Below are 26,160 nucleotides of genomic sequence, written 5' to 3'. Positions count from 1 at the left end.
ATGAAGGTAGATTCGGTTCAAAAGCTTTGTATGTCCTTGAAAAAACAAAAATAAAACTCGAAACTGAAATTAAACGTGTTGATCTTGAAACTTAAAAAAATATGTATTGAAATGAAAAACACTTGTATGAAAAGTTTTGCTTCGCTTTGGTAAATTTTTTGAATAAACTATTTATTTTCAGGTTTTACTTGCATTTTTTTTCAGTTGCATATTTTATATTTCCAGATTCACATCGCTTTTTTTCAGGTTCAACTCATCTATCTATCTATCTATCTATCTATCTATCTATCTATCTATCTATCTATCTATCTATCTATCTATCTATCTATCTATCTATCTATCTATCTATCTATCTATCTATCTATCTATCTATCTATCTATCTATCTATCTATCTATCTATCTAGCGCATCTGCTCAAGCGGCTTCGACGTGACGTCACCATTCATTCATCCCACGCTGAGAGGTGGTAAATTAGGTTGCTGCGTTCAGGTATGACTAAGTAATATAGATTTCTCGTGGCTGTAGGCTAGAAATGCCACTGTAAAATAGCAAGAATTCCAAGCCTCGCATCGAAAGAAACGTTGACGTTTAATAGACATTGCTTTGTTGTATCAGTGCCAGATGGTGTCATGCGTTGGTGGTCCACGGTCTATGCCCAGACACAATCCATTCGTCATCGTTTGGCATACATCATAGAGAGTTTGAATGTCAGAGCTCAGCTGGAGGACCATGAACGCCCCATAGTGCTGGGGCGTGTGCGCTTGGCTCCTCGAGCTCAGTCGGCGGGAGCGAAGTGCCTTGAAAACAAGGCTGCCAAAAGAAGCCAGCGAGCTGAACCGAACTGAACGGACCACCGGGACATGCCCTGCATCTTGTGAGGACGAATAACAGCCCACCGGGAAGCCAAGATGACGGTGGATTTTGAAGAGTGTGTCAAAGATTCGCCCCGCTTCAGGTGAGTGATGCGTTTATTTGTTTGTCCCGGGCCGGAGTTGACCATTTGGAAGAGAAATGAAGGTCGCCTCAAAACATGATCGGGTTTCCCGAGTTGGACTTAGTTCAGAGCTTCCTTACCTTCATTGAAAACACATTTTACTTGTGAAGTAAGCTCCCCACACGCCACCAGACAAAACGTCCCAAAACGTATTTGCAGGTCATACCAGAATTGGGAGACAATTCAGGCACCAACGATTTGGAATTTTGCAGGAAAATAAAGTTAATAAACCGTCACATAATTAGTCCAGCTCACCTATAAATGCAAGGCTTTTTTTTTCTTGCAAATATTTTATTTGTCATATCATATTTTACCCTGTTACACATACGTACATGCAAGTTAAAGAAGCTTATGTTGAATGCTTGTTTAATTTTAGTTGTTTATGAGATGTTTGCCAAAAAGATGAATGACTTTTGATGACAGGCCGACTTTTGAGTGCAGTGCACGCTTTAAACGAGACGTATGCATCCTTTTTCAAACCCAGAGACTCTGGACTGTGGAGCACATGTGGTAACCACTACCGCACCGCGCTGCCCCAGCATCACACAACCTGTCCTCAAAAAAGATGAAGTGTCAAAAGCCTGGTGTGAAATGGCTGTTGTTCAAGAGCAAACACAAACACGCCAGCGTCCAATCAGAAGTGACAGTTTATTTAAACACATGTGGATGGAAGAACAAACGTCAACATTTTAGACCAACAACACTCCATGAGGTTAACTTTCCCTAATGTTTCCCTAAAATGTCTGAGTCTTCACTTTGTGATGTAACAAAGTAAGGACCGATCAGTAATTGGCGATTACATGTCAGTCTCATGAAGTCGCACTCTCGCGGGAGTCCAAAAAACTAAAAATGGTGACACCCAAAAGCAAGTAAAAAAAAAAAAAGGCAGATTTTTTCAAAATGAAGTTTGCTGGGAACCAGTTCCGGATGACCCCCGCCTACTCCCCAAATTAAACTGGGATAGACTTCAGCGCATGACCCTCGTGAGGAGAAGCGGTTCGGAAAATGGATAGATGGATGGAAACATTTTGTAGATATAAGCAACCAGCATCTGATAAACATAATGGATTTAGTTGTCCTTTAAGGCCATTTTATCCAGCTGCAGTGTGAAGTCAGAGGCGGGAAAATGATTGGTCTCGGCGGTCGCTCTCATCCAAAAGCCTCTTGTGGAAGGCCGTATTGCACGTGTCTCGGCATCTGCTTTTCATTTGTTACACTTTCTGCTCTCTCTCTCTCTCTCTCTCTCTCTCTCTCTCTCTCTCTCTCTCTCTCTCTCTCTCTCACACTCTCTGTCCCTGCCTTTCTCTCTGTCCACTTCTTGTCTGTATTCGCCGGTGCAAGGGCAGATAACTAGTCCCGGCCCTCAACGAAACCGGAGGCCGCGCCGGGAAATGCGTCAGCCTGCTGGAGTTTTCAAAGAAGAGGTCAATGTGAGGGGAGGACGTTGATGATGCTGACTGCCTTGTTCCAACAGCTCATTCTGAATCACAAACCAAAGGCACCAAAATTGTAAACAGCTTAAGAAAATACACCAATCAGCATTTTACGGTACATGACTGGTTCCGCACCAAAATGAATGAGTTCATGTTCTAAAGTAGGGCTGGACAGACTTCTGTCGAAGGGCCTTCAGCACGTTTGCCCTTTTAGTTGTAATTGTTTTCTACGTATTATTGAGCATATTCATTTCCGTGATTAATCAAATGCAACAGGTACAAATTCCCAATCTTTTTGTGTTCTAGTCCAGATCACCCACTTTATGTGTTATGGATCTGCTGTTGGAGAGGTTGAGAGGCTAACCGACCCCAATAAAGGGTTGCGTAGCCGGTCAGCCAACTCCGCACTCCAGCTCTGTCTGCTACTTGACCAATGCAACTCACTCTCACTCTTAAATCCAAACTCAAAGCGTTTCTATTGAATGTTTGTAAAAAGAGAAAAATGCTTAAATATATGAAACACAAGGAAGAGAAGTCATACAGAGAGATGGCTCTTCCATTTCCTCTTGAACTTGCCGTCTCCATCATGCAAGATTCCATCCGGTTGTGCTTCCTGGTGACAGTGTCAGGGTCTGCGGAGGTAGTTGCGCACTAGTCAGGACCATGCAGAAATGGCTGGTGGTCAAGAGTGATGGATGAGGATGACGTCAGGACCCAACCGCTGACCTAGTAAAGGAAACACCCGCAGGAAACCGCGGAGGAAGTGAGCACTCATCATGAGCACACGTCATCCTCAGCTACCTCGAAGGTCTGCGACAACTAGTCGGAACACGATGTTGTGATTTGTTTGTGGAATCTGAATGAAACAGGCAAAATCCACCTTTATGTATCCATCTCAGGAGTGGCCATTTTGCCACTTGCTGTCGACTCAAAATGACATCACAGTTGCCAGGTCTCAGGTCACAATAAATCACGGCTCAGCTTCAGAAAACTGGGGAGCCGTGAATGGTTCGACCAGAGATCTAGCAACTGTGTTGTAAAACACAATTTGGGGGTTCTACTTTAACGATGAGCCAAGTGGGAATTTTGTGTGTGTGGGAGGGGGGGAATATGAGGTTTAATTTGAAGGCCGTACTTCCCAGTTTTGGTTTGCTCTCATTTTGATGTTTGCAAATTCAAACAAAGATGTTCCTTGGCTGTAATCGAAGCCGTTCCACCTCAGCAGCAGCTCGCAGACAGGAAAGCGCTGCTTGCATGCTTCACACGTCTGCTATGTCGCTCTGCTGCGAGCCAAGCTGCGTGCTTAGCCAGCAAAAATGCCGGGAAGACTTCCCAGCTCGCTGGGACTCGGTCGAGTGTACGAGGGACGGTCACTTAGGGAATTCAGCTATGTCTCCATAATGCCAGACGGTTGCAGGAAATAAAGGTGCTGCGTGTCTGAAGGCTTTCGTCTGTCTTCTTAATGGAACCGTGTTTACAATATGGGATTGAAGAAGAACGCTGAACATTAACACACTGACATTTTTGTGTTGTATCCAAATAGTCGTGTCTCGTAAGGAGGAAATTTAAATAACCAAGTCCAGCTTTAGTTTTGCTACGACTGAAAATATCTTTTAGGGTGAATGAGCCGCTTTCAAGCTCTTTATAGCACACAGTAACATTAGCTTTTGTCATTTTCTATTTCATATCTTTTCTCATTCCATTCTTCTTTTTCGCTCTCATTTCTCCCTCATTCATTGTCTCTTTTCTTTCTCTTCTATCTATTTCATTCTTTTCTCTCATTGTTGTAGCTAATTCTTCCTTTTCTCCTGCTCTTTTTATAGGCCCACTTTCTTCTCTCTAATCTCTTTCTTGCGCTTTCATTTTTTCCTCATTTCTTTCCTGCCTCTATTCCTTTTCTCTCTTGCTCTCATTCATTCTTTCAATTCCTTTTCTGTCTTTCTTCTCTTCCTTTACTTCTCTCTTTCTCGCTTCTTGTCTATGTGGCGATCAGGAGTATTTATGCTTGGCCATGTCATGCACCATTAACTTACAAGTGTGTTTCAGTGGCACGGCGATGAAATCCCTTGAATGTGATTTCATTTCTATCGGAGATGGCTTTAAGTGTGTGTTTGGGAGATAGCCTGTGGTGGTATTGCGAAAGGTAAACAGGAAGGAATTGAGATTTTGTTTGAGAAAAGATTAGTGTCATAACAGCAACAACAGTTTTAACACTCTGGATTTTACTTCTGTTAGTACAACTGAGCTGCAAACATGTGGAAATAGTCAAATATCCAGCCCACAGGTTGTCAGCAAGAAAAATGTGCTGTATTGGGAACTCTTGAATTCTGGGGAAAAAAATGCATATGTCTCTTTTGAACCTCTCTGGGGTCATTGTTGTGTGAAAAGAAAAAAAAGAAAAAAAACACGTATTGATTTTCTTCGGTCGCAGCCAACATTCCACTGTTTCTGTACACTTTGGATTCCTGACAGTGGGAGAAATGCCACGTTGCACAAATTTTATGTTTTATTTGAATCTTCCCATGGAAGAATGTTCGTATTTACAAGACGGGAATCATCAGCTTGTATTAGACATATTAAGATACTTTGAGCCCGGCCAGCATGAGAACTGTCATATCCCACCATGGGAGGAAAATACTGAAATGATTGGTTGCAAAAGCTGCAATTTGACTAAATGTTCCTCTACCAGCCTGCCTAACTAATGTACCTATCCAACATACCATCTGGTTGTGTGACAAACTCAATGTGGTCGGACTCGCCCATCAGGGACCTCTGCGGCCCATATAGCTGCGGTTGCCATGTCAACGTGTCCTGGGGGCACCGTGCGCTTCCATTATTGGGGGGAAGTGGGGATGGGGCTGGGTGCAATGACACAGGACAGCGGGGGGTTTATAGCTTCGGGTTGGTGAATACTTTCAACAGCTGTCCCACAAAGTGGATCAACAACTCTCACTATTGACTAAAAAGACTAGAAACTGTATTTTGGCTGTATGAGGACAAATTGACAACCTAATGAAAGTTCTGGAAAACCCTGATCAAGTCCTTTAATTTGCTTAATGACTTGATATATGATGTGTTGCAATGTGATATTTGTTAATGTAACGCCCGCTATTTGTGATCTTTATAAATCAGGCCCGTCGAGGCAGCTGCTAATGTTAGCTGCTTGCTATTTGTAGCTGCTACGCCGTGTGTCCCGTCACTCATTATCAAATTGTTTTTAAGAATTTATGCTCAACAGTATCTAATGTGATGCAGCACATTTAGCTTTAATAATGACTTAGCTCCCGTAATGGAATAAAAACATCTAAGCAGGAATTTATATGGACGACTTGTCTTGCTTTTGTGTTTTAGGGCAAATATCGAGGAAGTGGAGACAGAGGTTGTGGAGATTGAGGCAAAACTCGATAAGGTAAGAGCATTGCTGTCAACCTGTCTTTTGCAACATGAAGCTAATGCAATGGCTTGTGGGAAATTAACCCTTCCAGATAGGAGAAAAGGGTGACAAAAATTCTCACACACTTAATTAAGGCCCAGAATAGTCTGAAAAAGTTTGACCCATCTCCACCAGACAGATAGATGGTACACAATCATGGGAAATGTTGACATTTTGTCATTGATCATGAGTGGAGCGTTTCATGGTGCTCCTTAAAACACAAAACTCTGAAGTCATCTTGAAAAAACATCAGCCCTGAAATAACAGTTTCATCATTTCCCAACATTAAATTTGGTATTTTTGAGAAGCCATGCTTGAACAAACACAGAAAGTCTGCCATTTGGTTTTCTTTTCCATGGACCATTTGTGGAGCTTTGTCCACTTTTTGCCAAATGTTAACCACTAATAGTCAACAGAGTTGTGACCTTAAATTGAGAGTTTTCATCATTCCCTGTGGCTGGAGAATGGTGGCCAAGTTTGATGACTTAGCATAAAACAGGAAACTCTAAAACTCCACAAGGTCAGCTGAATCAAACATCGTAAAAATTCACCTCCCCTAGTTTGATAACTGTCCTTCCTAAATCCTCAGGTCAGCTCAACCTAGCATCTTAAAAAAATTCAGCCCCTGAAGCACGTTTGACTTAGCAATGTGAAACTTGGTGGGCATGTCTTTCATGAAGAGACCCACAAAAAAATTGTTGAAATGAGTTTTTGACATTGTAACGTATCTTTCACCTTGTGTCCTTTTTGAACACTCAGTTGGTGAAGCTCTGTGGCGGCATGATAGATGCGGGGAAGGCGTACGTCAGCGCCAACAAAATTTTCATCAGTGGCATCCGGGATCTGTCGCAGCAGTGCAAGAAGGATGAAATGATCTCGGTGAGATTTGATGGGAGTGGATCAGCCTTGTTTTGTTTTGTCTGAGTCTTGTATGAGGCGCCCGGCTACGAGTTAAATCATTCTGCCTCATATTAAAGCCTCCCATCAACAATTTGCGGGACATGTTTTGTTTTCTTTTATTTAAAAGTGTTACCATGTGTTAGAATCAGTTTCGAAATATGCTAAAAATTACAGCAGTTTTTTGTAGGAACACTAAAATTAGCTTATTTTCAGTGTTCCTGCCCAGCCTGATCCTCAGCCAGTTGATCTCTCATTTTATTTTAGCAGGAGTGTTTGTTTTCAGACAAACAGCACACGTTCCGAACATAATTTTTTTTCCCCTTCCTCTTTGCATTCTATTCTTGGCAGGAGTGCCTGGAAAAGTGCAGCGAAAGTCTTCAGGAAATCATCAACTACCACATAGTAAGCATCACTAAAAGGCACTTTATTTTCATTCCAAAAGAAACATCAGCCTCATCAAAGGCTGCAAAAGGAGCCATATTGTGCATTTTCTTCACAATTTAAAATCCTTCCCACGTCAAGACACTTCAAATACCAAGTGTTAGTTGGTTGTAACAGATAAAGAGAATTTTCCTGTTCATCTCCTTGTTCCTTTGCTGATACAAGAAAAAAAGATTGTTTGATATCAGGAGAAATATTTCATAAATCATTGAAGGGGTAGAACTTGGTTTTGACAACTGATTAAAATAGGGAATCAAATTTTTGTGGAAAAAATGGGGAGGCCGTATCACCAAAGTGCTTTTTTTTCTCCCCCAACACTAGTGGTTGACTTTCAGCAGCGTGTGGTCACATCGAGACGCTACCGCAGCCACAGGTTTATTTCCGCATCCCTGCTGTACTTCTGTGGGACAAACGCGCACAAAATTATTATTTTCAAGCTCAGGTCAACTTAAAGTCACCTCCATCTATTTTTAAATGAAGTCTTAGTTGTTGGATCGGACTGCATGTGGATTACATATAATATTAAATGGTCACACAGCTAGAGATGGATTCACGTCCGGCCTCTCCCTGCATGCCGTCCACTCCTCCACCCTACCCGCCCGGATGACCTATTTAGCGGGAATGCTGTAGGAATCTCCGAGCATGTGCTCCCAGTGTGAAATGGAAGCCTCTTGGATTCAAAGCATTCAAGAAAAGGCGGCGTTATTGTGTGGGGCGGGGAAAAAAAAAGAAAAGGCCACATTCCTCCTCCATTCATTTTTGCCAAGTGACTTTAATCTGCATGTGAAAGTGCCCTTCGTCGCTCTCTTTCGGTACATTGATGCATTGCATTGGATTTGGCTTGGAAGCGGGAGATTTCATTCAGTTTCATTCGAAATGTTGATAATCAATTCGGTTAGCCGGCTAGGCTCCACCTCATCTGTAACACAACTGAAAAGAAACGCTAACAACATGGTGTGATGCCTTTTGGTCAACTTTTAATGATCTTTTTTTGTTGTTTTTGTTGCAGGTGCTTTTCGATCAAGCTCAGCATTCAGTCAAGCAACAGTTGCATCACTTTGTCAAAGAGTGAGTTCATTATGCACAAGGCTGTATTGTACTGTATGTGTGTCAACACAGCAAATGTTCTACCTTGTATTATGTTGATTTTTTTTTTTTTAAAGTGATCTATTTTGCAAAATCTTCCACAGTGATAGCTGACATTCTTCAAATTCCACACCGGATAACAAATTACAGCACACATACGGTCAAGAATCTGAAGAGGACATAAAAGCTTAATTTGCATTGCATTTTCCGTGGTCCTCATGCCCCCCACCAAGCTGAATTAAATTCTAAGAAAAAAAAAGTCGCTCTAAAAAAAAAAAAATATGTATCCAATGCATTCAAAAGTAACTTTTTTCCCATCCATTTTAAATCTGTAGGGATGTACGCAAGTTCAAGGAGACCAAGAAGCACTTTGAGCGCATGCGTGAGGACATGGAGATTGCGCAGGTGAAGAATGCGCAGGCACCCAGGAACAAAGCTCACGAGGTGGAGGAAGCTACTTGTGCGCTCAGCGTTGCACGAAAGTGCTTCCGCCACCTGGCCTTGGACTACGTTCTGCAGGTGGGGACTTGAGCCTGTGTCGAAGTTAAATGTCCCTGTGTTTTGATATAAAATACATCCATGTCGTGCCTTCTCCTTCTCCCTGCAGATCAATGTTCTCCAGGCCAAAAAGAAATTTGAGATCTTGGATGCAGTGAGTCTTGTTTAAATTCCAAACAGACATTAGACTGTATAAATAAATTGACATACGGTGTATATGTATGTCTGCCCCCCTCCAGATGCTGTCCTTCATGCATGCCCAGTACTCCTTGTTCCAACAGGGCTACAAGCGCCTGGAAGAGGTGGACCCCTACATGAAGAAGTTGGCATCAGAGGTGAGCAAAGCACCCTAATTGCCTTGAGAAAATCAAGGACCGTAAGCTTGATATTAGGCCATTTTGTCTTTTCTTTACAGTGTTTATTTAGCAGCATGGTAATAAAGCACTGATATAAACCATGCTTTTTTTTTTTTGTCTCTACTTGCTTTTTTTTTCATATGGTAACAAAAGATGTTTGTGACATGGGCTCAGCAGTCAAATGGGGTGGTGTGAGTCGTGCCTCCTTCGCAACTGGCTAATTTTAGTGAGACGAGAACAAACAATAAATTTGGCTTGTGACTCATAGAGTAGCTTTGCCTTCCTTTCAGTTGGATCAGCTGGTGATCGACTCGGCCATGGAGAAGAGAGAGCTGGAGCACAAGCATGCAACCATCCAGCAGAGGGTGAGTCGGTTCATGTCAAGTGTTCCCTTTGCTGTGAATTGATGCCAACTAGATGGCTTGCCAACCGACTACCGACTGAACGAACCAAACAAATTGTTCGAATGAGTACTATTATATAATTCTGACTTCTTCGGATTCTCCAACTGATCCAAAATGCAGCTGCCTGAGAACTGAGTAGATTGAGCGGAAGAGATCCTATTTCTCCAGTGCATGCTTCACTGCACTAGCTACCTGTTAATTTGGAATTGGTTTTCTTGGTGGTCCAAAATGAGGTTGAAAAGATCACCTTTCTCCATTGCTAGCCTCACTGTAAAATTCCACAAGATTGTTTTGATTACTGTTAATGTGCTTCTCATGTTCTTTCTTTCTCTGTCTGCTTTTGCTTCTCTCAGACGCTTATGCAGGTGAGTCACTTCCAAATTATAAACAAAATCCACACATGAGGAGGAAGAATCCTTCTTCCTATTCCTGGCAATTTGCTCGGAGGGAATGTTTGACAATGCGTGGCGATCCTTGACCTTCCCGTTCGTGGTTCACGGAGATGTTTGCCGCCCCCTCGGCTCTCTCAGGACTTTGCTTACGACGACCCCAAGGCAGAGTTCAATGTGGACTCTCCCAACGGCGTGGTGATGGAAGGATACTTGTTCAAGAGGGCCAGCAATACCTTCAAGACGTGGAACAGGTGGGACAAAAGGCTCCTGAGTCTCACTCTGGAGGTGGTCTAATGTTTCTTTTATACCTTCTAGACGCTGGTTCTCCATCCAGAGCAGTCAGCTGGTTTACCAGAAGAAGCTCAAGGCGAGTAGATCTTTAATTGTTCAGGCCTGACAAACATGGTCAAGTCTCACCGGGCACTTTGTCTGTGGGCAGGACTCTCTGACGGTGGTGGTGGATGACCTCCGCCTGTGTTCCGTCAAACCCTGCGAGGACATCGAAAGGAGATTCTGCTTCGAAGTGGTCTCCCCGACCAAGTAAGACTTTGTATTTACTATGCTGAGTATTGAGTAGAACTCGGAACGATAGTTCGCCATACGTGCTGAACTTTATCAACAATTTACAATTTACTCTCGAGCTGGTTCAAAATACTGTTCCCTAAATACTGCACAGAACTAAAAGATAGGTCATATTTTTCATGTCACACTTCCGGTTGACTGTGCTTTTTCTCATCAGGAGCTGCATGCTGCAGGCCGAGTCAGAGAAGTTGAGACAAGCTTGGATTCAGGCGGTCCAGGCCAGCATTGCCTCGGCCTACAGGGAGAGTCCTGACAGCCTCCGCAGCGAGGCCAGTCACACTCTTTACATCCCTTCACTTACAATACAGTGGATCCCGTGAAAATCTGTGCAGAACTGTCAACCATTGAAATGCAATGATTTTTTAAAATTAATTATTTTATTTTTTTTAAAAACACTGACTAATTGTATTGGGTGTCGTATAGCATCTGGACAGAGCAGCCTCACCATCCACCAGCAGCATCGACTCAGCCAACGAGTCGCGAGAGCATGGAAGCCGCGGCGAGGGCATCTTGCAGAGGATCCTTGGCCTCCCTGGCAACCAGCAGTGCTGCGATTGCGGTCAGGCCGATCCTCGTTGGGCATCCATCAATCTGGGGATCCTGCTGTGCATCGAGTGCTCCGGCATTCACAGGTCTTTTTATTGAACATTCTGAATTATTCTATTTTTCACAGTTAAAACAGGTGGGCGGATCTGTCTCGAACCAATGTCTAAAAAGTCTTTTAGCTATGACGTAACGCTCGAAAATGGCAAACCTTCGTGCAGCAAGCTGCCGAGTCATGGGCAGAGCAATTTGATGTGAAGGGCTTGCGAGCAGACATGTTTTCCGATTAAGTCAAATAACTAAAGAATGACTTAGATGTTAAATTTCACACTTGATGGGTGAGCTGGCACTCCAAAATACGTATGTCCCCTTTAAAGTGCTGGCCAGCTTTTGAATATTCATGTTATGTCCTCCAAGTCACACAGGAGACAACATGGCATCGCCCGTTGCCGGGATACCGGCCGCTCCATGTGCGGAACTTGAGAGGATTAGCATTACATTAGCATCAGCGTAGTGCCAAGTGTCATTCTTCCACGTGATTGACTAATGTCCGTTGGCGTCGCCACCAACTTGTCTTACTGAATTGTCGCTTTGTGTCTGGTTCCAGAAGTCTCGGCGTTCACTGCTCCAAAGTGCGATCGCTCACGCTGGACTCGTGGGAACCCGAGTTATTAAAGGTGAAACATTGAGCAACGAGCGTGACTGTAAAGGAGTAGCGCAACGTCCAACAACTTCATGAAAATAAGCTAACCAAACACACATACAGTGTATAATATACCATATCAATACACTAAAGATACTGTGCATATACAGTATATTAATATTATAAGTATAGAAAAGGTAATTGTACGAGTTTATTTCAATTTTTTTTCCAATTTTATTTTAAATGTGTCAGCTGGGCTCCTAACTTTGCTGCAGGGTTAAAACAAATGAGCAAAAAGCAAATGTAAAAAACGTTCTGTACCATTGAAAATGTCAAAAGGATAATCGTCACGGCGATGATTAATGTCTGCTAATTTTGCCTCACAGTTGATGTGTGAGCTCGGCAACGGTGTTGTCAAGCACATCTATGAGGGCTCGTATCAGGAAGGACAAGGTGTGAGGAAAGCCACGGCATCCAGTTGCAGGTAGGAGAGTCTATTCCTAAATTCAGGCCAGAACAATCTGCAGCTTGCACTTCAAGTTAGACTTTTAATCAAATTTTGATTACAATTTTTAATAAATGTTCACTTTTTTTACTTTAATAGAAATGTCAAACATTGTTTATAAAATGGAAGCAAAAACAACTCAAAGCCACAATGATCTTCCAGGCAGGAGAAGGAGGCTTGGATTAAGGCCAAGTATGTGGAGAAAAGGTTTGTCAAGAAGATGATTGCTGCGTCGAGTCTTGTCAACGGTGACAGGAAGTCAACGCGGCGCTGGAACGTCCAGAAGTGTCGCAGGCACAACAGTGCTACCACGGTACCAAAGACACGGCGGCGGTGCCGACAGGATCTCCGCAGCGCTTCCCCGGCCAGCCTTTCCTCAGGTTCCTGCTCATCATCAGCATTGTTAACAGTTAACTCGTGCCTGTAGAGCTGATAAATAGATTTTATTGTTTAGTCCTTGCTGTATCGATTAAATAAGAGTGACGACACTGATGGCTAGATGAAAAAACTCAAATTGGCTCTACTTACTTAATAGGAGACCTACTCAATGTGGGACTACACTAACAGCGTGCAATCAGGATTTGCTTCCCTTACCCTACCTACATGTTCTTGTTTGACGTTTCTTGTTTTGACTCCTTTTCAGCTTCTGCCAAGTCTCGACGAGAGTCCTTGTTTTGCCCCGATGAGCTGGACTCCCTTTTCTCCTACTTCCACACCGGATCTGGACCTCGAAGTAAGTCGTGTAAAGTGCTATGGAAAAAGTATTTGGCCCCTTCCCGATTTCTATGTTTGGAACTTTTTGGACGGTGTTTTATGACGACTGTTGGCGGCAGAGATGGACATCGTCCTCATTCCCCGAGTTTCCGTCATGATTTCAGCCTCGCCCAGTCAGCTTAACGCTTTTGTGAGCAGACTCACCAGTATCACGTCACACGCAGATGTTGCACACCTGACATGCAGCCAAATAAATAAAAATAAATAAATAAGGACAGAAACTCAGGGATGGAGAATCGATGGCCACACAATGCGGTGTGAAAAATAAAAGTAAACGCTCAACCTTCGAAACACTTTTTTTTTTTAACAGCTTTCAATATTGAAGCACTTCCAACTTTTTGGCTTTGGCATGATTTTACTTTAACTTTTGTGTAGACAGCTTCAAAAGAGCACACAAAAAATGTGCCATTAAGTTCTACCATGTTGCAGTTTTAAGAGCGCACGAACAATAAGTGTCCACTGTACTCTAATTTGTCCATGTTGTGGCATTACTTGGTCCGCCAGGCCTCAGCAGCGACAGCGGTTTGGGGAGCACCGACGGAAGCACTGACTTTCTGGTGACGGGGTCAGTGGTGGACAGCGTGACCGAGGAAGGTGCGTCCGTGTCAGAGACTGGGACTCCACTCACTGCAACTTGAACTTCTCACGACTTTACTTGACTTACTCGAGACTCGGCACATAAAACTCAGGACTTGAAGTGCTCGAGACTTGAAAGATAAGACTTGAGACCTACACCTAACTTAATCCCATCTACTGTCCACGTCATTGGCTCACATCAACGATCCACCAAACTTCAACTCTGTTGCTGCATTTCCTCAGAGAGCGAGCCGTCCGAAGACTCGAGCGGCGAGGCCGAGCATGACACGTCGGACCCAGAGGACGGCAGGCACCTCCACCCTGGGGCGCTCCTGTACAGAGCAGCCAAGGCTCGCAACCTGCCCGTCATGGCCGAAGCGCTGGCGCACGGCGCTGATGTCAACATGGTTAACAAGGATGACGACGAGAAGACGCCACTCATACAGGCTGTGATTGGGGTGCGTACTCACTGCAACTACTTTAGTTTATTTTTTTCCACATCATGGAGTTAAGTAATACTATACTTTACTAGTTAAGTAATACTATACTTTACTAGTAATACTTTTTTTCCACAAGATTCCACAAAATGAAATGTAAATTTGTTAGTCGCAAATTGGTGTATGTTCAATGTATTTACTGTTGTTTCTGTAATTCTTTGTAAAAGTTTGTCATGCATTGATTGAAGGGTTCCTTGTTAGCCTGCGAGTTCCTGCTCCAAAACGCCGCTGATGTCAATCAAAGAGATGCTAGAGGGCGGGGCCCCTTGCATCACGCCACCTACCTGGGCCACACGGGGTGAGTCTGCATTATCTGACAAAACATAAAACACATAGAACGTCATGCAATGTTAAGACAACAGAAATCCATAGTTCTCCACCCAAAACTTTCCATCCATCATACATATTTAACAACCATGGCATAATGCAGCAATGAGTACGACACAGAAGGGGAAAAAAAAGATTTTGATTCTCCTGGCTGTTTATTCACCTCTGCTTGCTTTCAGGCAGGTGTGTTTATTCCTCAAAAGAGGCGCCGCCCAGAATGATGGCGATGAGGATGGCCACGACCCGTTGAGCATTGCGGTGCAGCAAGCCAACGCTGACATAGTCACACTGTAAGTTTTTGTTTGAAGCAACTCTTCTTAGATTTGCATGAGATGTAATGAATAGAAGAAGAATGAAAGCTGCAAGCAGCTCTCAACCAGATTTCTGTTTATTATATTCAATAACTGATTAATCAGTACCTATATACATAAATAATTATAACACTGCTCAACAAATTCTACTCCATTTTTTAAGCAGTCAAAAAAAACCAGGAAAGTTTCTGTCGTTGTTGTTCAGGTTGCGTTTGGCCAGGATGAACGAGGAGATGCGCGCGTCGGAGGGAGGCTTCGCCCAAGCAGGTCAGGGCTGTTATTATTACAGTATGTAGTCCTCAGGGTCTCCATTTTGAGTGTTCTGGACTCCTGATTCTACAGAGGTATATAGCCTAGCATAGAGATGAGCTTTTGCTAATGAGCTGTATAAACCGTAAGACTGTTTGCCCAAATATCTTGTAAGTCGTTAGTATTTCAAGAAATGAGACAAACCCACAGAGAAAAACTGTAATGCAGTTTACTGAGGAGTTGTGACTAATATCTGCGCTTACAGGAAACAGTGTGTGGACTGTCCTGACTGGTATACACAATGAAAGGAAACTGTTCTGTTTCACACACAGTCAGAGGGGTTCATTGTTTATTTTTAATTGAGCCTGGGAGCACTGACTGACCACAAAAGATGCAGTGTCGTTGGACTGAGCTGTTGCCGTGACTACCGTTCAGTGCTGAAAAAAGGCTTTGCTGCCCATTACCATATCAAAACATCCTTCCTCTGCACCCCAACCCGCCCTTGTCTAATATTAACATCCTCATCCTCCGCTGTGGTTCTCCTTCAGGAGATGCCACGTACCTGGACATCTTTCGAGAGTTCTCGCACATGGCTTCCCACAATCCCGAGAAGTTGAAGAGGAGGAGCGTGCACTTCAGGCACTCCTTCAGGTAGTCAAGCCAGGGGACAACTTGGACAAAAACAGAAATGTTTTTTCCTCTACTTCTTTTTATTTCACTTTTTACTTTGTGTTTTATTGTGTCCATGAGGATTAGCAGGTCTTATCCTTACATGGACTTTTTTTTTTTCCAAAACACCAAGCACTTGCTTTCTTGCACCCTGAATTGTCAAACCAAGCAAAAGTACAGTATAGTACTGTATCCTTCAAAATCAGTCCTATTCAATTATCACAGAAGATGTTTTTTTTTTCCCAAAGGACACATCCCCCCAAACCAATCAATCAAACATCACAACCAAGTGCCATAGGAATTGAAAAATTGCTTATTTCAGAAAAAAAACGTTTAGCTTTGGGAGAACGAGTTTTTCAAGAACAAACAAAAAATGTCAATCTTACGAGAGTAAATTTGTATTTTTCTGAGCTAGTTGTAATATTAAATCAAGTGCAGTGCAAGTGTAACAAGGAAAGAAAGTCTTTAATTGTGGACAGTGAGTAAATTTAAAAATAAAAATACAACTATTCTCATTACACTTTTAGGTAAGAAAAAAATATGCCGTTTTATTTATTTTTTATAAATGTATGCTGAAACATTACAACACTATAAAATTATTCATTGGGGTGGTAAATTTCTGGAACGTTCCCTGTAAATTCCCACTGCTGTGAACCATTGTGCCATTTGAAATTATGAGATGCAATAAAATGTCAGTAAAGACAGTTGGGAAACTCCTCTTGTATCTTGTCATATCTTTTTTCAAGGTTCTACTGGAGGTTCAAGGTTTAACTTAATTTGTCTCCTTAAGGAGAAATTTGTCTTGGGTCATATTATTATTATTATAAGCTTGATGGCATTATTGCAAATGGTTAGGCCATCACATATTAAATGTTATTAACTTGAAGTTAATTTAATAGACTTAGACTTAGACTTAGACTCAACTTTATTAATCCATAATAAACATAATAAACACTTAACATTAATATTTATTAATGTTTTATTAATTTATTAATGTTTATTCCAATCCTTTTGCTCACTTGAAAAGTGGATGGCATCAATCCATAAGAGTGCTTTGAGTTGTGAGCTCAGAGCTCAAGCCACCACTATTTTGACTGAAGATAAGCGGCTCGGAAGACGAATGAAAGAAATGTGACTCAATGGCACCATCAAGCGGTCATAACCTCGCCCTCCGTTAATTCATGGTTAATTCTTCAGTGAGAAGAATGCGCATGCGCCAAAATGCCAGCTCGATGTGACGTCGGTCATGAGCTCATTCACAGACTACGCTGCTAAACGCGAGAGGTAAACAAGCTTTTCGCTTAATCCTTTCATCTTCGAAGAGACTACAGTAATTAATTAGTCGAATTAAAGAGCGCGGGTAATTGCTGAAGTTGTGTATCACGTCACTCGTCACGAAACTCATTAAAATGACACTTCACGATGTGCTCGTACTCCTTCGTCTGTGGGACTCGCTAGATGCTAGCCGTTAGCTCGTCCAGTTATAATCGTTGGAGCACAGCTGCACAAGACGCCAACTCGTCTTTGTTACAGTCCTAAACTAGATGAACAACTCAGTGTGCGGCTGCCTCCTCTACTCTTTGTGCATAGAGGACCCCTTCGTCTTTTGTGAGAGTTTTAAATTGAGTTCATGACGTTAATCGCCTCTCTTTGGAAAGATAATCCACATAGTTGAAAGTAGGCAAAGGGCAGGCCTTCGCGCTGCACTGACAGCACTTGCGACCAATGAAAAGTCAGGAATACCGACACCTGACTGTTTCTAGCCAATGGAATGCTTTAACACCGGAAGTGTATAAACAGATGTCAAAACTGTCGTTTAGCTATCAGACGAATCGAAAAGTTAATTTGATGGAATTGTCTTAATCCATTTAATAACGCGTAAATTGTGTGGACAGCCTTTTGAGTGTTGTTTAAACGTCATCAAATATGTGTAAAATTTTATATTTACAGTCTGATAATCTTACAAGATGATATTTAAAAAAATAAAACTACATTGCCATGGTAATATTCTTCACTCATAATTCTAAATCATAATGATATGCATTATATTATTAGTTAGGGCAGCACGGTGATAGACTGATGATCACGTTCTGCTTCAAAGTCCATTGTTTGGCTGTTTGTGCTGGGACATCAGGGGTCTCAAACTCCTCTATGTGGGGGCGGCGTGGTGTGCCAACATCAAGAATTCCATTAAAACAGGTTGAAATGATTTTATTATAATTCAACTAATCCAATCTTCTCAATCTTTATTGATAACAGTTCAGATCATTGATTCTTCAGTAGATGAACAAGAATGGGGACATGCTCCTTTCTGTCATCTCCCTTGTACTTGCATAGTCATATACACTTTGCAATCAGACATGTCAGCGAGCCCCTGTCGTCAACCCCCCAAAAAATGTGTCTCCTGTTTTTTTGTTTTTTTTTTATATTGGCTGTTGTCGTCACCAACCTTTCTCTTCATGGCAGGTTATGAACAATACATGACTGGGACTGGGTGACGGGTATGTTTTCCTTCCATTTGGTGTCACTTCAAAATTACATTTAACAGAAATCTGTCATGAGCTGGAGCTATGGTGCCCCAGGCCACAACGTGGCAAAATTGTTGGGGCTGGACTAACTAAACTTTGATGTCAAAGAGGGGGGTGTAAAATATCACCCTGTGGGCCGCAAATGGGCCGTGGGCCTTAGGTTTGAGACCTCTGCTCTTGCTTGTCCCTAAGTGTAAATGTGAAGGTGAATGCTTGTTTGTATAAATGTGCTCTGACATTGTCTTGCGACCAGTCCAAGGTGTACCCTGCCTCTGAACGGATGGAAAATACTAAGTGAGACATTTTACAAGAAAATTGAAAGAAATCACTAAATTCAGCAAATGGTGCTTTAGATGACAGAAAGTGATACTGATTAGACCCAAACGGGGGAGAAATTTGAAGACACATTTTTAATTTTTCCCTTGTTGTGTACAGATGAAGACTCCTCCAAAGAGGCCGGGCATCAAGTTTGAGGTGGGCGCTCAACTGCAGGCAAGAGACCGCCACAAGACCTGGTATGCACTACTCCCAGCGGCGTGCTAACCAACAACATGCACTCAATGCTGTTATTTTTGTGTGCGTGTGTGGGCTGTCAGGTACTCAGCCACCATTGACAAAGTCGACTACGACAAAGAGCGCGTTCTGATCCACTACCGCCGGTGGAGCCGCCGCCACGACGAATGGTTCCATTGGAACTCACCGTACCTGCGGCCACTGGAACGAGTCACTTTAAGAAGAAGGCGGGGCCTCAATTTGCCAAGCGTGGCAACGGTATGACATTCATACATAGATATATACCAAATATTAAATATATAATTATTTGTTCTTTTAAAATAACCAATTTATTCTTGCAAAAATAGAATTTTAATAAAGACTGTCTTATGCAATTACAAAATTATCATAGAAAAATCTTTATTAATGTAAAATGTCTTTTTCTTGCAATATTCCAACTTTGTGTTTTCCATAAATACAAATCTATGTACATAAATGTACATGTCAGCAGAAGGGTACTTCAACCTTTATCAGTGTTTTCTTCCTGTCTCCCTCTTCTAGTCATTTGCAACCGGGACAAAGGTTTTGGCCTGTTGGACCGACTGTCGTTTCTACCCAGCCAAAATCCTGCGCGTCAACAAAGATGGTGAGGCTGCATTTACACATTGTTCTACAGATCTGAGATGTGATATAGTGATGGTGATTCCGGACAAATACCTGCTTAACATCAATAACTTGTAGCGGACTTTAGTCATTAAAAAATGAATATTTTCACTCATCCCTTGTGTCAATATAAGGTGGCTTGAAAAAAATAAAAAAATAAAAATCTCTAACCAGATTGAGCTTAGATCTGATATGCATTTGTGTTTCAGAGTCCTACACCGTACGTTTCTATGACGGCGTGGTTCGGACAGTGAAGCCCCCTAAGGTCAAAGCCTTACAGAAAGTAAGGAATGCTACAGAATGACTGCACCAGATTCCACCAACCACAATGATTTTTAACTCCTATTTGTGCTTGTCTAGAAGTCAAAATGTGGGAAGTCAGCTATGGGAAGCGAAGGATTGGAAGAAGGAGAGAGCGAGGAAGAGTGTGAGGAAGACGAAAGAGAGGATGACGAGGAGGAAGAAGAGAAAGAGGACGAAAAGGCTGAAGGCGAGAGCGGGCCACAACCGTCTTCATCATCGTCGTCCTTCCCTCCACCAGCAGCCAAGAGTCTTCCTCTCTCTCCCGGTGGAAACAGCGACACTCATGAGCAGCCAATCACAAGCGAGCTCAGCCAGCCTGCTGTCCCTTCCCACATCGATAAAGGTAAACACGAGAATGCATCTAACACTCTTCTTCGTTTACACCTGGTAACATTAGGTAAAAATCAACGAGTGATCGACAGTACCGTTCAGAAGTTTGGGGTCGCTTAGAAATGTCCTTATTTTTAAAATAGAATCGCTATTTTTCAATGAGGACAATATTAAACTAATCAAGAATACACTCTATACATTGTTAATGTGGTAAATGACTATTCTAGCTGCAAATAAATATCTACATAGATGTATAAAGAGCCAGCAACCATCCCTCCGGTGTTCTAATGGTCCATTGTCTTTGCTAATTGTGTTAGAAAGCTAATGAATGATTAGAAAACTTTTGTGCAGTTATGTTAGTTTTCATGGAAAATACTAAATTGTCTGGGTTACCCCAAACTTTTAAATGGTAGTGTACATAGGAATAAAAATACATAAAAAATGTCAAATCACAATGTAAAATAATTATGTATTGTTAGAGTAAGCAGTACGTGTCATCGGGGATGCACTTTGAGCTATGGATGCCGCTCTAAAAGAATTGCTTTTGAATACAATTGCTCATTCGCCAAGCCCTACAGAACACACATAATGATTAAAATGACCTGTTGGCTTGATTGTGCCTATGTTTTGCATCATATGTGTGTTGCCTCGAGCAGATGTGCTCTTGGAGCGACAGGCCCACCTGCCCACCTCTCACAAATTCAGCAGAGAACCACGTAAGTCACCAAATATTTCACTTTCAAATTTAACCAAAATGGTTGCGTAACCTGAAGTCGATGCTACGGAGGTAGCTTGGTACCTGGGAGCATGTTTCGTTTAGTCATACAAGAATAAAGCGTAATTACACATCCACTGCAGTTGGTGGCAGTGGCGATCTCATGGTCAGAGTGTGTGCAGGCAGTAGTAGCTGAGAGTGAAAAAACTACTCAAATACTGGTCATTTCTGGTTTATTTATCTATTTTTATTCATAGCATAAATGTCAACTTGACAATAATAAAATAATAAGGTGGAATATAATAATGTCATACATCAGGGAAAATTCAGCCATAGGAAGTAAGACTTCTTTACAGTCATGTGACTTCCTTTCTCCTTTTGATTGGTGAATTAGACTCAAAAGTTGCCATTGGTTACGTCAAATTAGTGAAACGAGTCACATGATACAATTCTCTCTGACAACTCAAAACAAATAGTTTGTGCAAACAATAATGGCCACTAAAAACAAAAGTAGCCACTAGTATGAATTGGATTTTTTTTCCTCACCAAAATTACTCAAGTTAAAGTAAAAAATTGTAAGTATGTTGCATTGAAACTACTCTGAGAAATGCAACTCAGACAAAAAATTGGGTTAAATGTAGGTCAAGTTTTCCAACATATCTTACATCATGGACTAATCTGAGCACTTGTGCATCAGTGTACAGGGTGATCAAGAACCAACCTCCCCCCATCCTCTCCATCGAACTGGACCACAATCCCTTCAAGTGTCCATCGGCGGGCTGCACTAAGTCCTTCCGGAAGGCCAGTCTTCTACACTACCACATCAAGTACTACCACGCGGAGGAGCATCAGCAGCAGGAGCAACAGCAGCAGCAACCAGAGGAACAAGGCAGTCCAGCGGTGACAGACATGCCGAGGTTGGTTGTTATCATTGTCAATGCATCCCATCACACTAGCGTGTTCGGAATCATTATACAATGGTATCCTAACATACGAGAATGTGTAATAAATAAATGAGTAAAATATTCAAGGCATTTGAAAGAGGATTGATCTAATTCGGTTTCTATTTGATGCACATAAATCTTGCAAAGCAAAAACAATTTTCTGATTCAAATCAGTTTTTGATCTACCTACAAGGGGGCGGCACAAGTTACAATTACTGACTCGATGTGACTTGATGTTTGTTGTAGGAGGAAGCGCTCGACTTCTGAGAGCAGCCACTTTTTGTACGACATGGCAAGCATCGCAAGTCATGACGACAGAGAGCACAGGAGCATGCTAACAGGTCAGCTGACGCCGCTTGACTCTTACTCTATACAGTATATGTATGCAACATGTCTACCACCTTTTCACCACAAAATGGTACAGGACTGCTCTGTCTTGGATATTCTTAACCACTCTTGATTGTGGAAACACATAAAGTGCTGAAATTAAGTGAATTATGCTGCCAGACTTGCTTTAGTTTGGATTTAAAAATGCCCGATGACTTTCAAGTGACACATTTGACTTTGTTTATATTGACTGACCACATGAAAAAGGCCGCAAACTGCACATGAATAACTACTAGTGTCAACACTGAGCAGTGACAACACACAGCTTTGTTTTGTGGTGGACAAACCTCTAATGTAACATATGTCTATACACGATACACTCTAATGTGACAGTTACATATATTTCATCATTATATGTTATAGTTCATATTATATTAAATTTGTATACACTGCTAATGTAGCATTTCCATCTTATGCCTCTTGAAACCCCCCCCAAAAATAGAAATTGTGTCACTTGAAGCACGTTGTGTAAATCCAGCCTTTTATGGTTTGGCTTGTCTGCCAGCAGAGATCAAGAGGGAAAAGAGTCATCTCGACAGGAAAGAGAGGAAAAATTTTCTAAGGGTCAAACTGAAGAAGAAGAAGAAAAAAAAGAAGAAGAAAAAGATGAGTCAATCAGGTAAAAGCCACAAAGCCCTTCACCAGTTTTTTTACGCTGGGCCATGATTGGTTTGGACTTCAGACCTGCCAACTACAACGTATTATAGAAAATATTTTATTTTTGTGGGCGGGTGACTTCCCCTTTAAAAGCATGTGAAAAGAATCAGATGATGACTATGCAAAAATAATAGTTTTTCATCTCCTCAGAAGTTTGCAGTAGCGACAACGAAGGCTTGGCCTTGTCTCCCGTCACATTCAAACTTGGCGAGGATTATCCCAGCACGCGCCCAAGTAAACACATTCACACGTTCATAATGATGTGCACCAGAGGCAGAAGTCCCTGACGGCAATTCACGTCATCCTTCTACCTTTATCAGTGGACGATGGCAGCGACTGGTCGACGCTGACAGCAGAGAGCGGCGAGGACGCGCCCTCCTGGTCACTCACCGCTGGGGCGGAGGACTGCGAGGTGGTGAGGTGTGTGTGCGAGGTGGACGAGGAGAACGACTTCATGATTCAGGTGAGCTGCCCACATGGGTCCTTTTGAGGTACCTGGGCACAAGTGACAGCGTTACTCTTTTATATCTGCAGTGCGAGTCGTGTTTGTGTTGGCAGCACGGCACCTGTATGGGCTTGTATGAGAACAATGTCCCTCGCAACTACACTTGCTACTACTGCAGACACTGCACAGGTAAGAGACAGATATAGACAAAAAGTGGGACAACGATCTTGAGCAGATGTTGGATTACTGAGCGTTTATATTATCGGTGCGTTAGTTCAGAATTGGCTTCAAAAGAAAAAAAAAAGTGCTTATTCATCACGGTCTTGACCTTCATGGCCACAATGTGGGTCTCTTGGTGCCTTCAGGTTGGAGGCGGACCCAGTGCTACTTGTCTGAGCCCGACCTTCTAACGTCCGGACGCATGTTCGGTCTGTCTTTCGTGAGGGACAACTATTCGGAGAGCAACACCTCCAAGATCGCACAAACCAGCGGCCTCCTGGCGCACACGCACGACCTCAATCAGGTCCTCAGCGGCCTGCAGTTGAAGATTAGCCTCTTGCGGTGAGTCCACACATGCACTTCTTCTCTCAGTGGACTCAAGTCACATGACTTGACTAGTGAGTGAGCTGTGACTTGCTTTGCCCAAAAAATTACTTCACTCAAATTGTGACTTATAACTTGTACATATGTGACTAATTCCCACCTCCGTCATCTGGCCATGCAGGACGCCGTCACACCCTGACCTGCAGCTGTGGCGATTGCCGTGGACGCCGGAGGAGGGGCACAAGCCGAGAGGAGAAGCCCCGGTCAGTTACGTCAGCAGCGAGCACTGCTACCAGAAGCCCGGTTCGTTGTGGGAAAAGGTGGAGGAGAGGCCTAAAGCCACTGTGAAACAAGAAACACCCAATGAGGAGGATAAGGTAAAAGGAACACGCAGTTTCAAAGCAAAACTAACAGATAACTTTCATTGGATAAATTTTGCACTCTGGAATTGGGTCAAGCATAGGTGAACAAAGCGTTCTGGAAAAGAATCTTGACGCACAAGCATTACTCATTACATGGCTGCTGTTGCTATGGTAACGTGACCACGCTGATGACCTATATTTACTCTGAAGTGAGACGCAGTAAGGAACTTAATTGAGTGTTGGACAAGTAATCAGTTTGTTCAAATAGAACATTTAAAACATTATTATTCCCAAAGTCAGTAAATTTGCAAGGAGGAGAAACTTCACAAAAGCACAATTTACAACTTTTATGACCCTCTGATGCCTTTTTTGACACGGTGTTAATGCCTGCTAAAGAGAGCGGAATCATTTTCACATTGCAGAAGAAAAAAGAGCCCAGTGGAAGGCAGTTGATTAAAATGGGAATTCGGATTGAGGAAGCCTTCTTGCGTGTCTTTCCAGGAAATAAAGGAGGAAGACGACGATGATGATGAAAGCAATTGGCCAGGGTGTGCTCAAAGCACAAAGCGCACATGCCCGAATGGAGATGAAGGACATGCAGACTCTCACCTGGCAACCTCGGTGTCCTCGCCGGCTTCTGTGACGGAGTGCCAGCTGAATCTGCTGGAGCATGTGGAGCGTTTACACCAGCAGATCATCACCAGGATGGACGTCATCGAGAAGGACTTGGACAGTGAGACACACTCTCATTTTCATTCGTGTGTGTGTGTGTGTTGAATTTCATTGTTCAGACGTAGTTATCACTCGTATTTTCTGAATATAATATAAAATCTTACAAGGGGCCAGTTTACCTTTTTTGGGGAGGATGAGCTGAAATGGATTATTGGCATTTCCAATCATTACACTGGGGAAAGAGGATTTGATGTATGAGAGTTCTGAGTTACAAGCATGGTCATGGGACAAATTAAGCTCATATAGTATCTCAAGGTACCACTGTGTATGTAAGTATGTGTTATATTGTATATATGTACTGTAAGTCACACAAAGCAGCAAGTTAATAAACAACATTTTCTTTCCTTCTTCAGTTTTGGAGTCTTGGTTAGACCATTCCGGCGAGCTGGAGCCTCCCGAGCCGTTGTCTCGCCTGCCACAACTCAAACAGCGGATCAAGCGCCTGCTGTACGACCTGTCCGTCGTGAGGCGGCTGTCTGTGCGACAGTGGCACTCCAGCTAACAATGTTTGAACCGGGTAGCACATTGGACAAATCATGCACTTAAGCGCTTGTTTGCAGCGCACTCCAAGTACACAGAGACAGACGTATTCCTCGTTCAGGAGCTAACGAACTTCACCATGTACACGACGTCAAGGCGCACACTTTTGCATGATTCTTTTACCAGCGTTCTGATATTACTTTGTATATTCTTGTTCTATTTAATTTGTTGAAAAACAACTAGGTTCTAGATGAAAAAAATGAATTCAGTCAAAGGGTAATTATGACTCATGCATGTGTGCATAATTAGTTGTACACCATTTGGACAAAAGTATTGGCACACCACCTGGCTCTCTACTGCTGGGCAAATGTTGAGCCTGAATCTTGTTACCATGACAACCATTGGGCTGGATCTTAGTTTGACTCTTCTTCCGCATCACTCAGCGCCGAATGTTGACGGTACCAGCTTCTTACTTCTCGTAGAAGCGTAGCCCAGAGTTTGAAACACAAACGAGCGTCCAAATCAATGAAAGATATTTTTTGGGTGACAGTTAAGACACCAAAGAGGTATTTGGTTGTTTAATTTCACATTTTGAATCTGTAGGCACTCCAGACACACAACTATTTGTATACAGCATATTAACTCACCTTTCACTTGCAAGTGTTCCAAAATCTATGTCCGTGTGGAGGGGGGAAATTTGCTCACTGATTGGTTGCGTTGTCCTGCACACACAAAGCAAGCAAAATATTTTTTATTCTTCTATGAGAAAATGAACAGTATAAAGTTGTAGTTTTGTTTTGATGGTGTTCAACTCAAATAATGTTGCTGAAATACTCATGCTTGTCAGACTTTTATTTCTTCACATTGTCAGCACAAGGTTTGTTTGCATCAATGGTCTTTTGTGGCACCTCAATCTACCCTACAAGACAAAATTGTATTTATTTTCTATTTTTATTGTGTGTATCT

At 42.5% G+C, this 26,160-nt stretch overlaps 2 protein-coding genes across 8 annotated transcripts; both read left to right on the top strand.

The window, feature by feature from the left end:
• The first annotated feature begins 689 nt into the window (after positions 1-689).
• Positions 690-16,317, top strand: LOC125988668 (arf-GAP with coiled-coil, ANK repeat and PH domain-containing protein 3). Its single transcript, XM_049754120.2, has 25 exons — positions 690-955; positions 5,779-5,836; positions 6,620-6,739; positions 7,109-7,162; positions 8,211-8,269; positions 8,623-8,806; positions 8,895-8,939; positions 9,025-9,120; positions 9,432-9,506; positions 9,899-9,910; positions 10,076-10,188; positions 10,253-10,304; positions 10,377-10,477; positions 10,677-10,788; positions 10,943-11,151; positions 11,670-11,739; positions 12,092-12,189; positions 12,373-12,590; positions 12,854-12,943; positions 13,489-13,578; positions 13,804-14,018; positions 14,246-14,355; positions 14,564-14,674; positions 14,901-14,962; positions 15,493-16,317. The coding sequence occupies exons 1-25, from the start codon at positions 909-911 to the stop codon at positions 15,597-15,599; spliced, it is 2,508 nt and encodes an 835-aa protein (XP_049610077.1). The 5' UTR covers positions 690-908; the 3' UTR covers positions 15,600-16,317.
• Positions 16,318-16,826: 509 nt separating this feature from the next.
• LOC125987829 (PHD finger protein 20) lies at positions 16,827-26,029 on the top strand. Of its 7 annotated transcripts, none has more exons than XM_049752352.2 (18): positions 16,828-16,897; positions 18,080-18,114; positions 18,577-18,656; positions 18,738-18,912; positions 19,195-19,279; positions 19,506-19,579; positions 19,657-19,942; positions 20,586-20,645; positions 21,342-21,561; positions 21,835-21,929; positions 22,484-22,594; positions 22,786-22,866; positions 22,953-23,095; positions 23,167-23,266; positions 23,443-23,638; positions 23,802-23,997; positions 24,484-24,715; positions 25,068-26,029. In XM_049752352.2, exons 3-18 carry the CDS (start codon positions 18,577-18,579, stop codon positions 25,214-25,216), a joined length of 2,283 nt encoding a protein of 760 aa, XP_049608309.1. In that variant the 5' UTR covers positions 16,828-16,897; positions 18,080-18,114; the 3' UTR covers positions 25,217-26,029. The 7 variants fall into 7 exon arrangements, with proteins under 7 accessions (XP_049608304.1, XP_049608309.1, XP_049608307.1 ...); XM_049752350.2 differs by having other exon boundaries at positions 22,783-22,866; XM_049752351.2 differs by having other exon boundaries at positions 22,481-22,594.
• Positions 26,030-26,160: the final 131 nt, after the last annotated feature.

The sequence above is a fragment of the Syngnathus scovelli genome, chromosome 2, assembly GCF_024217435.2.
Source record: "Syngnathus scovelli strain Florida chromosome 2, RoL_Ssco_1.2, whole genome shotgun sequence".
Lineage (NCBI taxonomy): Eukaryota > Metazoa > Chordata > Actinopteri > Syngnathiformes > Syngnathidae > Syngnathus > Syngnathus scovelli.
The sequence above is the reverse complement of the archived record's forward strand: the minus strand, read 5'-3'. Positions and strand labels throughout refer to the sequence as shown.

Coding starts and splice junctions, on each gene's coding strand:
- LOC125988668 (XM_049754120.2), top strand. CDS start 909: ATGACGGTGGATTTTGAAGAGTGTGTCAAAGATTCGCCCCGCTTCAG. Junction 8,940..9,024: donor AATTTGAGATCTTGGATGCA/GTGAGTCTTGTT, acceptor GCCCCCCTCCAG/ATGCTGTCCTTCATGCATGC. Junction 9,121..9,431: donor TGAAGAAGTTGGCATCAGAG/GTGAGCAAAGCA, acceptor CCTTCCTTTCAG/TTGGATCAGCTGGTGATCGA.
- LOC125987829 (XM_049752347.1), top strand. CDS start 18,577: ATGAAGACTCCTCCAAAGAGGCCGGGCATCAAGTTTGAGGTGGGCGCT. Junction 22,867..22,952: donor TTATCCCAGCACGCGCCCAA/GTAAACACATTC, acceptor TACCTTTATCAG/TGGACGATGGCAGCGACTGG. Junction 23,096..23,166: donor AGAACGACTTCATGATTCAG/GTGAGCTGCCCA, acceptor TTATATCTGCAG/TGCGAGTCGTGTTTGTGTTG.